Consider the following 17,707-nt stretch of genomic DNA (forward strand, 5'->3'; position numbering starts at 1 on the left):
TAATACAACCAATACAGTTACATATTCGAAGAGTTAATAATAGCGGATAAGAATGAAAAAGCAACGTCTGGACACAGTATGAAGACTACTAATTTTATTGAAGATAATATCCAATACAGAATTCAGTTAAGTTAAATATTATAAAGAGAGAGAGAGAGAGAGAGAGAGAGAGAGAGAGAGAGAGAGAGAGAGAGAGAGAGAGATTAGCCTATATGATGATCTGAAGAATGCTCACATAAAAAAAGAAAAACAGTGGAACCATTTAAAACTAATAAGGGCTGGTTGAATAGATTTAAAATCCAGGGAGAAGCTGCAAATGCAGATCAAGGAGCTTTCAAAAAAGAACTTGTTGAAATTATTGAAGAGGGGTATTGTGTGTTATACTTCTCAACAAGTTTTTCACATAGATGAAGCAGGACTTTTTTGGAAAAGAATGCCTAAAAGAAGTTTCATATTGAAAGAAGAAGGGAGGGAAAAAAAAAAAAATGCCAGGTTTCAAACGGCGAAGGATTGGTTGACTTTATTGTTGGGTGGTAATGCTGCAGGGGATTTTAAATTAAAATCCCTTCTAGTTTACCAGGAAGAGGGCCAAAATACAACCCAAAACTGACACATTTTTCATGATTAAATTCATCAATTAAATTAAATCGATTTAGATCAATTAAATTCATGATTTTAATTGGAATTTTAAGTTTAATTTTGATACGTAAGTAGTTACCACATAATTATATATGTATGTAATGCAGAATATTTTATATGTACAAATATTTGAATATTAAATATTTTGACTGACATCTGTGCATCTTTTCACTACTGTTTATTTATGATTAGGAAATATCCTATGGCACTGACTGCAACACAAAAATACATAGTACCTTATGGGAATGTGGGGGTCACCTGTAATTAGGTTTACCCTAATTCAGGAATTTTCTTAATTTTGTAATATTTAATAGAGATTTCTGGAATTTGTAGTGAAGAAATCAAAGAAAACATTTTCAAAAATGGCTATTAAGAGTTGAAACTCCTAATAGCCATTTTTGAAAATGTGCACAGAGTAGATGAAGCAAGAATGGTTGAAATATTGTCTGGGGGTCTCATAAGCTGAGTGTACTTGATTCGGGCTTAACGTAAAAATGAAGCAGTTATCCTTGTAGAAATAACAATGTAATTTGATAATTGTGCTTTCTATATTTAATTAACAGATTAAATAGTTGCAACAAGGCTACCATGCTGGTGTAAAGAAAAAAAAGGTGAAATAGATGCTGTTTTCATGTGGTGATTCAAGTGATTTGTTTGTTTTGCATGTGATATAAACATCAAATACTATTAAAATTACTACTACAGCAATACCTCGCACAGTGCGACTTCAATCAGTACAGGATTCACTCTAGTGCAGTTTATAATCTGTGACTGATGATTCAGTTTATAATCTGCGACTGCAATTGATAATGTAGTCATATATGGCTGACATTTTTCAAAAATTTTCTAGAATGATCTCCACAAATTTGCATCACTCGCTTATTCTAGATCTTTCTTCAAGCTTTATACAATGCACATGCACATATGTACTATGTAAGTATTGGCATCACTTACTTCCAAAGGTAGTCTGCATTCAGCTTCTCCTTGAGCAGGGTATATCCTTTTTGTGATTTTTTCTCTTTCTCAGTGATCCCTTTATTATGAGAGAAAAAAAGTGGGATGATACCAAGCCAAAGCAATGTAAATGGTTGAAATTAGAAGAGAAACTTGAAATCATTAAATGCCATGAAGAAGGTGCTTCGTTTGGCAAACTCACATGAGACAGGAATAAAGGAATCATCTATAAGAATTTTAAATGAAAAGAATCAGTACAAAGAGTATGGAATAACTATCAACTATTTTGCCTTGAAAACAATTGTAAAGAAAAGGAACTCTATAATGATAAATATGGAATGTCTGCTATCGATATGGATAGAAAATTTCAATCAGAAGCAATCCCATTAAGTTAAATGGAAATTCAAAGAAAAGCTGAGTCTTTTCAACACACGTAAAGAAAATGTAACAGAAGAAAATTACAGAGGAGGGGCAACTGATGATATATTTTCGGCAAGTTGTGGTTGTTTCTTTTGTTTTAAAAAATGCTCGGGGATTCATAATGTCTGTATTGTAGGTGAAAGCACAAGTGCAGACAAAGATGCTGCTGAAAAATTTCCTGAAGAATTTATAGAAATTATTGAAAAAAGGTGGATACCTTTTTTCAATAACCTTTTTTTCAACCAAATTTTTGATGTTGATGAAACATGTTTGTTTTGGAAAAAAATGCCTTCTAAAACTTTTCTATCAGAAAATGAAAAAACTCAACCATGTTACAAGACATCAAAAGATCATCTGACACTTTTTCTGGGCAGAAATGCATCTGGAGATTTTAAATGAAAACCCATGCTTGTGTATTGTGCGGAAAAACCCCCAAGCACTTAGCGGTTATGCAAAGAAGGCTCTCCCAGTTGTTTGGCATTCAAATAAAAAAGCTTGGATAATGAAAACTTTGTTTGATGACTGGTTTAAAACTTACTTTTGTCCAGCAGTCGAACAGTACTGCAAAGATAACAACATGATTTTAAAGCTTTGTTGTTATTGGATAATGCACCAGGGCATCCATCCAGACTTTGTGATTGGATAATGCACCAGGGCATCCAACCAAAATTTCAAAATTCATTTTATCCTGCACAACACAACATCTCTACTGCAACCAATGGATCAAAGTGTCATTGCGCTGTTTCAAGCATATTATTGAAGACAAACTCTTTTCCAAGGATTAAAGGCTACAACTGGAGAAGCTGCATCATCTTTGGAGGAATTATGGAAAAATTACATCAGAAATGCTATTGAAAATGAACTAAACGTGGCTTGAAGTTAGCGAGAGTAACACGAGAGCCCTGCGGAAGCAAGCTTTGTCTCATTGTGCAAGCAATTCCTGCGGCTTTGAGTCTGAAATTCAGGATGTTTCCGAAGACGTCAAAATTGGACACAAATTTTGGATTTGAGTCTTTGGAAATGGCTAAAGGTCGAGAGTGCATTTATGCATATTCTCAAGCTCTCGATAATGATATTCTCCTTAGCTTAGACCAAGAATGGGCATATGAAGAAGCAGAAGAAAGGACGGAGTGTAACAAAGGAGCTAGTAAAGTGCAAGAAAAAGAATTTCGCTTACAAGAACTTTAAAAAATGTTTAGGGCAGTGGCAACTACTTCAGACTCAATTATAAATCATGATCCAGACGTGGAGTATAGCATTAATGCCCGACGAGCACTAAAAAATGTCATTCAGTGTTACTGAGAACTCCATAAAGAAAAGAAGAAAAACAAAATGGTGCAACTTAAGCTTAGATAGATTTTTCTTTAATCAGTGAAATTTTCTAGCTTTCATTTTTTTCAAAATAAAATTGTTGTTGTTTTCTTTCCTTTTTCAAAATAAAGTTTATCAATTAATTTCATTCTTAGTCTACCTCATTACTATTTGTATTTATTATTTTTCTAACTAATCATGCATAATTATTTCTACTATAAAAAAAAAATCTTTATGTGATACCCATGTATCATTATTTTTCCCATTGAAACTATTCCCCATTTAGTACTGATTTAGTCAGTGCAGTAGTTTTTTCCAATGCATTAACTGCACTGTGCAAAGTATTGCTGTATACAGTTATTACAAAACTTATATTATGTGCCTCTAAAATTTATTAATTTGTGTAATTTTTAATGTAACACTTTTTTCAGAGAGTAGAGCAAATAATGAGTAGAACAAGAGCTAGAGGTGCCAGTATTCAGCCAACAATTACCCCTCATTCTGAACCAGTGGTAAGTGAGAAGACTGTGGATAATAATCAGCTGGCAGAAAATGAGAAGACTGTGGATAATAATCAGCTGGCAGAAAATGAGAAGATTGTGATTAGTAATAAAATTACAGAAAATGAGAAGATTATGGATAATAATCAACAGATGGAAAGTGAGAAGAATGTGGATCAAGTGTTAGAAAATGAGAAGACTATGGATAATAATCTGCTAGAAAGGGAGAAAACAGCAGTTAATAATATATCTATTTCTGAAATAGTAACAGGACCTGCTTTTCAAGAGAACATTGCTGTAGAAAGTGATTTAGTGAACATTAATGGAAAATCTGACCAGTCACTGAAAGACACATCTGAACATTTTAATGATATAGCATCTGTTCCAATTAATATATCTAGTGAGACTGTAAAACCAGTTGCAGCTGATGTTTTATCAAATGTCAGTCAGCATTTGGAGCCAGAAAAAATTACACTAAAAGAAACCTTTTCACTTAATTTATTAGGTGATAACACAATTACAAATAATGGACTTCCTGGTGAAGAGAATTTGAACTTGAATAACAAAAGAAGCTCAAATGGAATTTCCTATCACCAAACTAACCAGAAAATGACTGAACAAATAATTTTTGATGGTGCTTCACAGACTAATGGGTATAGTAGTCATGAAGAGGAGATGAGTTATACAGATGGTACCAGGTAAGTTTTAAAGTGTTATTTTTCTGAACATTGCTTAATTTTAAATGTTTTCTAATTCATAGGTTGATATAGTTAAGTTACTGCTAATGTGTGATGTATTAAACCTCATTAAACTTTATTTATTATTGATTGTTGATATATAACTCTATCAGTAGCTCTGGTAAGCTTTCTGAGTTTGCTAAGATTTATTATCTCTTTCTTGTTTTACCCCAGACTTTCCTCTCGCTGGATGTTGTTTCTCTCTCCTATACTGGTGCCTCCGTAGCCAGGTGGGAAGGAGCAGCAGTGCATAGCACACGCTTTTTGATTAGACTGGGGTTCGAGCCCATCACCACCTAATACGGAGGATGTGGAAAGGTCAGGGAATGACCACCGCATATCCCGGAGCAATATGGCCTTAGTTGCTAATGCTCCTAAAAACCAAATAACTAACCAACTAACTCTCCTATACTTCTAACGTACTATGCATCAAACCTCATTGAACTCTATTTATTATTGGTTGTTGACTAATATTCTGGCCTTCATCCTTTGTATATTTGATAATAATTAATTTAGGGGTCCACCTGTTATTCAGTCTTGAAATATATAGGGTGTGTATAAAGTTGTTCCTATTTTAAAATTGAATTATGTCACAACCAAAAGGCAGAGCAATGTGGCCTTATGCAAATTATTATGAAACTCCAAAAGTTTATTTTCTTCGATACACCTCAACGTGTGAACCCCCTAGTGGCTCTGAGAACATCAAGGCAAAATTCCACTTCTTGCCACGTATGGGCCATCATATCAATATGCACACTTTTGATTGCCTTGGTTATTCTTGTGTGAAGTTTCAATGTTAAGTGTTCTGTACACAAAATCCTTGAGGTGCCCCCCCCCCCCACACACAGGAAGAGTTTAAGGGTATGATGTCAGGGGATCATGGAGGCCAGATGATTGGTCCATTATGGCCTATCTCCCAGGAAATGTTTCATCCAGAAAGTGACAAACATTCTCACTGCAGTGTGGAGGTGGGCCACCCTGTTGAAAAATAATGAATGGCGGCAATTCTTCCGGCCGAGGAATCACATACTGCAGATTACAGATTTTGACTCTGCAAACTAGACGACACATTCGGCCTTCTCTTGTGGCATTCACTTTCACTTTCATAGTAATTTGCATAAGACTGCATTATTCTATATCCTTTGGTTCTGATATAATTAAATTTTAAAATAGGAACAGGACTTTATGGATACCCTGTATTATGCCACTGGACAACCTCCTCCAGTTCCCTATTTCCTTTATCTGGTATTTGGATTTCTTAGCCATAATTCTTAATGTTTGTATCATTCACTTCCACTGATCCTCATTCTCTGATTTGATATTTCCCTTTCAGATGAGGCTACTGTAATCAAATATGATAGGTTTATTCTCTGAAGAGCGAACCTGAATTGTCCTGCTGGAAGAGTTCATTGCTCTATGGGTGCACAATGACAATGAAGGGATGCAGATGGTCTGCAAGGATGGACACATAACTTAGACCATTCAGAGATGTGCCTAAATGTACCAGATGTCCCAACGGGTGCTAGTTGAACATGCCCCACACTATCACTGACCACCCACCTGCCTGAACAGTTCCTCGTTGACATGACAGGTGCATAGCTTCGTGCAGTTTCCGCCAGATATGCACCCTCCCATCCACTCGAAATAACCGAGAATGGGACTCCCTTTCAGGAGACCTGTCTCCAATTGTTCAAGGTCCAGTGCCGATGTTCTTTTGCCCAGTTGAGGCATACAGTCCTGTGTTGTGGTGTTAGCAATGGGACTCTGGTGGGTTGGTGGCTCCCATAACCTATTGCGGCTAATGATCGCCTGATGTCTTTGGTCGAGATGTTTCTGGCACATCCCTCGTTGAAGTCGGTGGCGATTTGTGCCACCATAGATGGCCACGTTCATCCACCACCTTTCTCCGCCCACAGTGCTGGCCATGATGAGAAGTTATTCCAGAAATCATTTACCAATACACTCTCGATATGGTTGAACTGGGATAGTGCAATTTCTGTACCACCTCCGTGATAGAGTGACCTGTGCGTTGGGCACCCACTATCATCCCTCTTTCAAAGTCGGGTTAACTCATGACGTTTGTCCATACTGACATAAAATTACCGTCTACGTGAATGCAGTGATACAGTGTACCTGTATACCTGCCAAGAGGTGGGTTTGTCCACTAGTGAGAGGGGCGACAGTGTTGCATTGCCCAGGAACCAGGTATCCCATGAATTTTGTCCTTTCAGTGTACATCCCTCAGTGTAGCTTCATGTCCCCAGCAGTATCCAGTATGGTGTGTTGGATACAAGTAAGTATCCGGTGTGATTTGATCACGAACTTATATCACGTAATTAGAAAGAAAAATGAATTGTGTTAGATTTCAGTTTCATTTAGCAAGTTGATATAAGCCCATTCTTTATCCTACCAGAATCTTATTGGTGACTGTAAAGAATTCTTTGAAAAATTCTCCTACACTGATGATATATAACTTTCTACCAACAGTTCTGACAGGATTTCTAACTTTAAGTCGTTACAGATTTATTCATCGCTTTCTTGTTTTATCCTAGACTTTCTTCTCACTGGACATTACTTCTGTGTTCTCTTCTCCAAACTTGTCTATCTGAATTAACTTCTGTTTCTTTACCCTTGTTCTGTCATTGTTCTAGCCTCCTTTTGAGGTTTAGCCACTGCTGTTAATGCACCAGTAAAATTGCAAACCAACCAACCAACCAACCTTTTGAGGCTTAAATACTTTAGCTGAGGTGCTGAATATAGGAAATTTTATGTATACTTCTGTGTCCAGACTAACTTGGCAGGTGTGTGTGTGTGTGGGGTGGGGGGGTGTTGTGTGCTTTGGCTACATGGCTTAACTGGTTATTGTTGACACTTATAACAAATATTTGAATTCCAGCCACTTCCATTGTCATCTTGAGGAATATGGAAATGGAACTCCACTGTTTGTTTGGATAGCCATTTTCCATACTGCTGCTGAGTCTGCACCTATTCTGAAATGTCAAACTGTAAACCCTGTTTTTGTTATTCAGATGATGATGAAAACTCTCAAGATCTTAACAATTAAGGATTACATCTTTAAGGATTACATTGAGTTAATTGATTGGTGCCATATCCACAGGTTCCTATTTAAGTCCTTCTAATGTGGGAAAAAATAAATAACTGTATATAATATTTGTCACTCTTTCATCTTCTTGATTCTTTTATTCTTTTGTGACAGAATAGTATCACACCTTGATGTCTTATTCGACTGCTTGACTTCTTTACTCATATATATTCACTACTTTTCATATAAATGTTTGCATATAAACTGTCATATTTTTGTAGCACCAGGCAAAATTCCTTCTTCTTACTGTGCTGTTCTGACTCTTGTTTATTTTGAAAACAGTGAGATGTATATCACTCAATATTCAAGTGATATGCCTCACTGATCTGATCTTATCAATTAATTTTCACTGAATTGCTGAATAAATTTCAACAGTGCTTTTTTTAATAGTTTTATATCTTTTAATATTCCACATGGCTCTGAAACTTTTCTCAATGTAAAAGCAGTGGTGTGTGCAAACATCCATTTAAAAGTATTGAACTTTTACAAAAGCAACCAGGTAGAACTTGGCCCCCAGTCACATTTTTAATGCCGTTGCAGTTTTTGAAGTGAACTGTACTCACCCCTCTCTGACTGGTTTTTCCACTTAAAACATGTTCTGTGAGATTCCAATAATGACTGTGGGATGATTTAGACAAAATTGTGCAGGCCTGTTTCCCCGAAACCAGGAGTGTACAGACTTAGCTTTATGGGATGAAGCATTATGGTGATGGAACATGAGGCCCACTTCCATAGAATTGTGACTGTTAGTACCATCGAGTGGTTTAAGACATCATAATGGCATAGCATTGAAGGATTTTGGAACTGTGATCAATCTTAGTTAAAACCCAAGCAGTTACCATTTGTTGGTGTTATATGACTTATGAGCTATGGTTGCACATAAAAATCATCCTGTTCTACTCCTTTTGAATATTACAGATACTTATGATCAGTATTCTTAATATCCAAAGCTGCAACATCAGGTATGTTATTGGTGCCTTTGGAAATGATGTCTTTTCAGGTTGTGCTGATCCATCCATTTTCTTTACTTATTGGATTATAGTTAACTGTTATATCATCCTTGATCTGTCTTCACCTAACCTTGGCCATCGTTGATTTTGGAATGCTCAAGCAATCTGTTATAGTATGTGCTAACAAATTACTGAGAAGGCAGTTAACATTCATGCCTCTTTGGGATTCTCCTAGTCAGTAAAGAGTTTAATCATAATTTCTGCTGATATCTGTATGTGCCTGCCTTAGGAGGAATGTCCACATGCTTTTAAGTGGATATATATATATTTTTTTTTAACTGGTATGAGAGAAAATTAGTGATTTCACTGCACATTAATTACAATATTCTTCACTCATATTTTGGAAAACCAAATTTTATTTGTAAGAAGGAAGAACCTTTAAACTGGAATTCAGAATAAGGATTTTTTATTCCCGAGAGAATGCTTTCAGTATTGCAATTTAGAGTAAATGCTTTTTCATTGGGTGATAATAGTTGCAAGTTAGTCTGACAAAGATGACAGAAGTCGTATAGATCATCCAGCTATTTGGCATTACTGTAATGTAACCAACATAAGAAGTAGTTATGCAAGCTTGCTTGCATGATTTAATCATTGCTTGATTTAGTCAGACAGTGATTAAAACAGGAGATTTGTAAACTTTCACAGCTATTTTTCACATTGTTAATATTATAAAGAATCAAAAAAAAAAAATGTTTTTTCTTTTTTTCTTTTTTCTTTGGGACTCCTGATTTAAGACCAACAACTGTCAGAAAATCACTTCATATAATAAGCAACCATGGTTGTGCAGTGTTTGTAAGTGAAAGCTATCTTCTAGCAATGCACATGATCACCTTTTTTGGTACAGAGAATAGATACATTGGACGTTACAGCAGTTGTAGAGTGTGATATGGAGGGATGAATCACACCACACAGTCCAGGTATCAGATACACCACACCGAAGATCTGCTTGGGTGTGGTGTATTTACAAAGAACTCATTCATCCAGATTGTTGCACCAGTAGTGAAGCTTGATAGTGGTAGTAATGTAATCCTGTGGGCCTGTTTTGTATGATATGGACTTGAACCACTAGTTATTATCAGTAAAACATTGAATTCAGTTGTCTCTTATAACATTCTGAACAATTCTGTCTTAACTGCATTGTGGAACTTATTTTGGGTGGGCCGTGTTTGTACCAACATGATGCTTCTTGTCATAAAGAATGGTCAATACAATAGTGATTTGAGGAGAATGATATGATTATTAATCTGTTGTTTCTAGCATAGAGCAATCTGAATCCAGCTGAACTCCTTTGGGATATTTGAAACAACAGTTGAGAGCCAGAACAAGATGAACTAATTGCAGTCTTATGGGAGAAGTGGGGCAAAATTCCAACCTCTATATACAAAAAACTTGTGTAAAGCTTCTCCCAGTATTATTTGTCATTAAAGCCCATGGGAATTATACTGTATATTTAAAATTTCTTTTTTAAACTAGATTTTTTAAAATTTAGTAGCCCAATACATGCATTAGAATAGTATATAAGTGGTGTTTCTAGCCCAATGCATTAGAATAGTAAATATGTGTATAAAGGAATGTTTCTGACTTACACCCTAAATTACTATATATCAAGACGTAAAAAAGTTCATATAACTATGTCCAGAAAAGCTTCTTTCTTTCTTTCTTTCTCTCTGAGTTGCAGTCATTTTTAGGCACATTAGCATATGTGGGTGAAGTCTGTTGTCTTCACCATATCTGTCTGCATGTAGTAAGTCTACTCTTAATGAATGAATTTTCATAAAATTTATTATTTAGCCCTTTAGAAAAATTTTTTCAAGCCATCCTTAATTTCATTAAAATTGGATCAGTAGAAATCCAACAATTATCATTATTTCTTTGTTTGTCTGTCTGCATGTTATTTCTCAACTTACAATGGCTGGATTTCTATGAAATTTTATATTTAGCTCTATTAGAGATATCTGTTGAGCCCTTCCAAATTTCATTAAAATCCAATCAATATAAATATGACAATTATCATTTCTTTCTTTCTGGCTGTCTGTTTGTCTGTTTTTAATAAATTGATTCTCAGTGGATGGATTTTCAAGAAATTTTATATTTGGCTCTTTTAGAATGATTTGTTGAGTCTTCCTAAATTTTATTAAAATCAGACCAGTAGGAATCCAGCAATTATTTCTTTTTTCATACATAGGCTGTCCATGTACTGTATGTTGTAGCTGAAGCACTAGAAATTATGTTTATTGCTATGTTGGCAGAATGAAAGAGCAATATAACATGTGCAGAAATGAAATGCTTTTGGTTTGTGCATAAAAGCCATTGTTTTTTGCCTCTTTTTATCAATTGTGTATTATTACAATTTGCTAATTACACTCCACTTTTTTTTTTTTTTTTTTTTATGAAAACCCCAAACATGAGAGGTATTAGAACCTGTAGTATTTAGTACTGTGCTTGGAGGTTGAGAAGACAAAAGAAGATATTTGTTGACATTATCTTCTTTCGACTTGAACTTCTGTAGACTGTAATTTTCAGGAAATACGTATGAAGGAAGGTTGTTCCAGAAAACGGCAGTTGAATGAATAAATGAGGAAGATAAAAAGTTGCTTCTGTGACTTTGAAGTTGGACAATAGGATGTTGGCTGGTAGCGGCACATGTTCGTACTGTTTTGAAAGAAAGAGTGGGAATTATAGAAGCCAATTCTGAAGAACAGTGCCCATGGAAGTATCTGTAGAAAAGGCATGCAGCAGAAACAGTACGTCCTATGAGACAGCGAGTGGAGAGACTCTGTTAGAGAGGAGTCATTAATTAACCTAACTGCCCTCTTCTGAATGGAATCTAGAAGCCTGAGAGAGGTTTTGGGGGCACCACCCCAGATGTGGGAACAGTATTCCTGGTAGGGCGGATTTGTGATTTGTACAGAGTGAACAGCTGTTTGGGAGAAAAGTAACGCCGAGAGCAAAAAAGAAAACCAGGTTTTTTAGATGCAGAGGAAGCAATATTTGTAATGTGCTTGTGCCAAGAGAGATTAGAAGTCAGGGTAATCCCCAAAAGAGATATATCATCTTGCCTAGAAATCGGAGTGTCACCAAAGACAAGCATTGGAGCAGAAGAATCCTTTTTGCAAGATATAAGACAGAGTTTTATAAGGATTGAAATCAACTAAGTTGTCTTTGCCCCACTGGAGAATTACCTGGAGATCGGCATTTAAGGAATTGGTAGCAGATTTTCAAGAAGTTGGAAGCTGATTGAGCAGGACAAGGTTTCTCAAAATGGAAAGTGGAATGCAATGTGCTATCATCAGCAAAACTATGGATAGGATTTCCAGTCAATGGAAGAAGGTCATTAATATACAAGAGGAAAAGAGTGGGGAGAAAGAACTGAACCTTAGGGGACACAGGCATTAGTGGAGAAGACAGAGAGCCATCTACTATCACCTTCAGTGGGCAATCAGAGAGAAAACTAGACAACCAATTACAAAAAACAGTTGGCAAACCATAAGATGGAAGCTTGTTTAGAAGACCATTATGCCAAACTTGATCGAAAGCCTTTGAGATGTCAAGAGCAACTGCTTGTGTTTCACTGAATTTTTCCATTGAATTTGTCCATAAATGGGTAACATAAGCCAGAATATCACCAGTGGATTGAAACTGACGGAATCCATACTGGTGATCGTTCATCAGACGGAAAGTTTCTAGGTAGTTTAAAAGTTGGCAGTTAATTGATTTCTCCATTACTTTAGAAAGAGTAGAAGTAATTGCAATGGGATGATAATTGGATGGGAGGGATTTTTCACCCTTTTTAGGAACTGGGTAGATACGAGCAAATTTCCAAGCAAAAGGAAAAACACCTTTGGAATAAGAAAGTGAAAAAAGGCAGCAAAGAACAGGGGTAAGTTCAGGAGCACAGGTTTTGAGAAGAAGTGGACAAATACCATCAGGATCTGGAGCTTTCTTGGCGTCAAGATTCATCAAAATCCTTTTGACATCCTTTTGATGGAAGACCACAGGAGGCATTGAATGGAGCATGTTGGGAATGGTGGGAGGTGTTTTACCAAGATCGTTGATACATGAGTTGGAAGGAAAATGGGATGCTGGCAGGTCAGCTTTATCCTTGGCTGAAGTAACAACAGAACCGCCTGGTTTTGACAGAGATGGGCAAAAGTTGCTGCCAATAGCTTTGGCAAGAGACCAGAACGTTTGGCAACCATTAGGACAAGAAACAAGTTTTCTACTCTTAGCCTGTTCAAAATCTAGTTTGGACTCATTAATAACTGCTTTACAGTTGTTGCGAGCTTTGGTGTAGGCAGAAAATGAAACTGAAGAATTGGAAACGAGCCAATCACGATATGCAACATTCTTCTCCTGAACAGCCTTAGTACATTTATTGGAAAACCAAGGTTTAGATAAAGGACGAGATTTTGAAGTGGAGTGTGGAATAAATGATTCAATTCCTACAAGAATAATTTCACTGACACGATCTGAGCAAAAGTTGACATCAGAAGTTTTGAAACAGTAGTCCGAGAAAGGAAAAGAAGAAAAGAAATCTTGCAGGTCATTCCATTGTGCATTCTTGTAATGCCAAACAATACAAGGTTGGGAATAGCCATGAGATAAAGGCTCCATTGGAGAAGAGACAATCACCAAGTAGTGATCTGAGGTGGCTAAAGGACCACTCACTTTGACCGTGTACTTAGAAGAAGGGTTGTTTGTGAGAAAAAGATCAAGCGTGTTGGCTGTATGGTTAGGATTGTCCGGTATTCTTGTAGGTAAATGAACAATCTGCACAAGGTCATTAGTAATTGCAAAAGCCTCATCATCTCGACCAGTTGGGTCGGTGTGACTAGAAAACGGAAGCCAGCTGTAGTTGTGAACATTAAAATCACCAAGGAAAATTACCTCACTGTTAGGAAAGTTGGACTGGAGAAAGTGAAGTTGCAAAGAGAGAAAGTCAAAGAGCTCCACGTGATTAGTGGAGTTGGGAGAATAGTAGAGACAACAGATGAATTTGACACAATGAGGTAGAAAGATTTTAAGCCAGAGAAAATCGAAAAGAGGAGATTCCAAATTACCAAGTCTCTGACAGGGAATATCGGAACTGACATATGCACAAGTACCACCTTCAAGGCAAAAGGAATCATTCAGTGAATAATTTGGGCAACTGAGATGAGCAGTAGTTGAATAAACTGATAACTGAGATTCTGTCAGAAAAAGTACATGGGGTTTGGCAGACTGCAAGTGAAAATGGACATAATTGAGATTAGAATTGAGACCACGTATATTTGTGAAATGAACTATGAAGTGTTTGGGAGGTTTAGATCTTTTCACAGATAAGCTTACTCTATTAGTTTGACAATTCTTGGTGTATTCAATAGTATGAAAATGTCGGGGGTGTGGGAGATGCTGTATGAAGTAGTGAAATTTTTGGATATGGCGTACACATGGTAAGAATATACTCAGATCCTTGACATAACGTGGCCTCGACATGCCCCCTGCATACACACTACTTGGACTCCTTCCAGTCACTATCTGGCAGAGTAGAGGTAGCAAGATTATACACTAGCTGATCCGGAAGCCCCGTAAAGAGTTACCAATAGGTTCGGTCCGGTGTACTGACTAGCGGCCAGCCTGCGAACACCATTTTAGAGCTGTACCCTCGAAATGTAAGGAAGGTTGGATCTTGCCATGATGTTCATCATAACCTCAAAAGTCATCAGTCATACCGCATGATGGAAGAGATGGGGAAGTGTTGACTGGAACTTGGCTCTGGAGGCTAAACATGGGTTCCACCACTTCAAGCCTCAGATAAGCAAAGTGGTGGTATTGCACGGGTTGTTACCAGGCAATACTAGGTGGCAGATGAGAGTCATTTGCCACCTAGTATTGCCTGGTAACACACACAGAGGGGCGGCATTCCTCCGTGTGGTGTGGGCGCTGCACCCCAACACCTGCTTACGTTGGTTCATACCTGAGTGGTCACCCACCATGTGCATGGGGGTTATACCAAAGATTACTAACAGTCCCACCATCGTGAAGGTGCAAGCAGAGGATTTGGCTGTCACAGACCGTCCGGACTTCGCCGAAATTGGATCCACTTAACTTGAATGTCACCCGAATATCAGTTCCATCAGCGTTTTAGACTCCCAGATAGCAAATACAGCTTGTCTAGCATATCTGAGGGAATGTCTGTGACAACCTCAAGGACCACTGTGCTACGGTCATTGTAGAACCTTGGCCTCGTCTGGTTTTCCTCCAGCTGTTTCTTTCCCTGGCCATTGTTCTTCATCGTCTCACCCTAAGTTGTCGTAGGTCGTTCATTTTGTCATCCACCCACCTCTTTGGTCTTCCTCTCAATCTTCATCCTCCCAGTTGCCCTTCCATTGCTTTCCTTGGCCATCTGTTTTCCTCCATTTGCATCAAAGGGCTGCTCATGTAAGTTTTGAGCTCTTTATCACTCCTACTATATCTGGTTCTCCATACAGTTCCTTCAGCTCTTCGTTTGTCCTTATTTTTCACTTTTCCATGACTTTTACGGGGCCAAAGATTCCAAAGATGCAATGCACCATGTTCTTTAACTTGCTATGTGGTTGAAAAGTGTTGGAGGAAAATGCTGTTAAAAAAACTGAAGAACACGATTGAAACCTACCCGAATTACTGGAAGTTGTTCTTTGAGTATCCTCTGGAACGTTTGGTTCTAGAATGAAGAAGCTCCACCCTTTTCAGCACGTTAGCACACAACCATCTGACTGTAATGTGCCAGGAGAAATTGATAGCAGCAGTTGTTGTTATTCAGTTTAACGACACAAGGGCTACTAATGCCAAATTGTCTGTTCATCGTTAATTCACAAAAACCATATTAGAGAGGTTAAATTATATGCTTCTATACAAGCCAATATGTTTTAGATATAATAAAAGTTCTTTAATATTTGCTTCGTTTCCTAAGAAACGAGGATAGGAATGGTGATTTGGTCATGCCTGGTGTGGCTTTCTGACCTAAATCCATTGGATTTCTTTTATGGAAACATCTTAAGACTCTGGTTTACAAAACATCTGTTGAGCATGAGGAAGACCTTGACTTCTGCAGTCAGGATGTGTAATTCAATTCAGAACTCGCCTGGTACAGGGTGATTAAAAATTAATGTTAGGGTTTCTGTGGCCTATAATTTTCAAACCGAAAACAACAAAATAAAACTGCTTACGGAATATAAAAGTGTAATTCAAAAAGTTTTATTACCTATAGAATCAATTCTGCAGAATGCTAAACAACTTCAACATGCACGCCTTTCATGCCACATAAGGTGTCCAAGCGATATTCAATTTCCCTTCAAGTGTTCTCCAGCATTTGCGGTGTAATTGTTTCGATCGCAGCAACAATTCTGAGGTTCAGTTCATCGAGGGAAGTCACAGGGGTCTTGTCCACAATGTCCTTCACGTATCCCCACAGGAAGAAATCGAGTGGCGTAAGATCGGGTGAGAGCTGGAGGCCTTGGAATCAGTCCACCACACCCAGCCCAGCACTCAAGAAAATGTATGTCAAGAAATTCTTGGACAATAAGAGCCCAATGTGGTGGTGCACTATCTTGCTGGAACACCACATTTGGCTGATGATTTTCCAACTGCGGTAACAGATACAGCTGGCTGTAGCATGTCCAGATAGGTCACCACTGTCACTGTTTTTTGGCAAAGAAAAAGGGCCCCAAAACTTCTGAACATGACAAAGTACACCAGACATTGACCTTTGTACCATCTCTTTCGAATCCTTGAATGGTGTGAGGGTTTTCTGATCCCCATATTCTGCAGTTATGACGATTTACCCTCCCTGATACATAAAATGTTGCTTCATCACTAAATTTCCATCTCTGAAGGTAATTTTCATCAGCTTTGACGTTTGACAAAATGTCTTGGGAAAATTGGAAACGGCGGGGTTTATTGTTCGGCTTTAAACCATGCACAATCTGTAGTTTTTAGGCATGGAGGTGAAGGCAGTTATGAAGACCCCTCAAACAATCGTTTGTGGTATACCTAACTGCAAAGAAGCTCGTCTAGTTGATTTTTGTGGGCTTCGAGAAAACGCTTTGTGGATTCGCTCAACATCTTCCTGTGAAGTGCTTGGTCTTCCCCCTCCTTTTCGGTCCAGAACACTATCAGTCTCTTGAAATTGCTTTAACCAACATTGGATCTTTTCCATACTGAGTTCTGTAGTGACGTTGCATTGTGTAATAACGGACTTTGTTTTGTAAACCAAAGTACGCACATTGCCTTCTCTTGAACAGTCGCCATTTTGAAGTAATGCCGTCAATATCTCCGAGACATCAATGTGGCAAGTACAGTGTTGCCAAATAAAACCTTTTGAGTTACACTTCAATATTCCTTAAGCAGTTTTATTTTGTTGTTTCTGGTTGAAAATTATAGGCCACGGGAACCCAGACAATAATTTAGAATCACCCTGTATTTTAGGACATGTATACTAGTTAGTGTTGCATCTATGCATGCTGTGTTGCCAACTTTAAGTTTCTGTAATTTTTGAACAGCAGCATTAAAGAGAACTGATTACATTCACTCTTTCTTGCATCCTAGAGCTCCCATCACATTTTTATATTCATAAAAAGGACTGCAGTTCGGAAAGGAGGCAGCATTTCCAGATATGTTTGTATGAATTTTTTACTTGTTGTTTTGGTATGTAATTGTAATGTAACATAATTTTGTAATTTAGAAATGCCCTATATATGTATGAATGGGGTCTGAAAAAGGTTTTTGGCCTATTCTAGAAAGGGTGAAGCATGGTAATGAACTAACTTTTATTCAACGTAGTCACAACATGTTGGTCCTTTAATCACTCCTTGACGACAAGCATAACATCATTATTTGTCCTATTAAGTGCATGGTTTCAGTGCATGAAAAGTTAGTGATCTGAGTGGATGGTGTTTGGTAAATAGAGTGAGTGCAATAACAATTGATAACCTGAATTGCTGATTGTGTACATCATTTCTAGAGCTGTGTGACCAAGTACACTGTCATAGGAAAAAAATCCCTTCCTGTCATGGG

At 37.5% G+C, this 17,707-nt stretch overlaps 1 protein-coding gene across 6 annotated transcripts in view; it reads left to right on the forward strand.

Annotated features, from left to right (window-relative positions):
* The window catches only part of LOC150081387 (uncharacterized), a 325,542-nt gene that overhangs the window by 278,282 nt on the left and 29,553 nt on the right, over positions 1-17,707 (forward strand). For all 6 annotated transcript variants that reach the window (XM_090379754.1, XM_090379758.1, XM_090379759.1 and 3 more), the window contains one exon: positions 3,756-4,522. In XM_090379754.1, coding sequence (XP_090235880.1) covers positions 3,756-4,522 — 767 coding nt within the window. The remainder of the gene's footprint in view (positions 1-3,755; positions 4,523-17,707) is intronic.

The sequence above is a fragment of the Mastigoproctus giganteus genome, chromosome 8, assembly GCF_048544385.1.
Source record: "Mastigoproctus giganteus isolate SK-2022 chromosome 8, ASM4854438v1, whole genome shotgun sequence".
In the NCBI taxonomy this organism is placed as follows: domain Eukaryota; kingdom Metazoa; phylum Arthropoda; class Arachnida; order Uropygi; family Thelyphonidae; genus Mastigoproctus; species Mastigoproctus giganteus.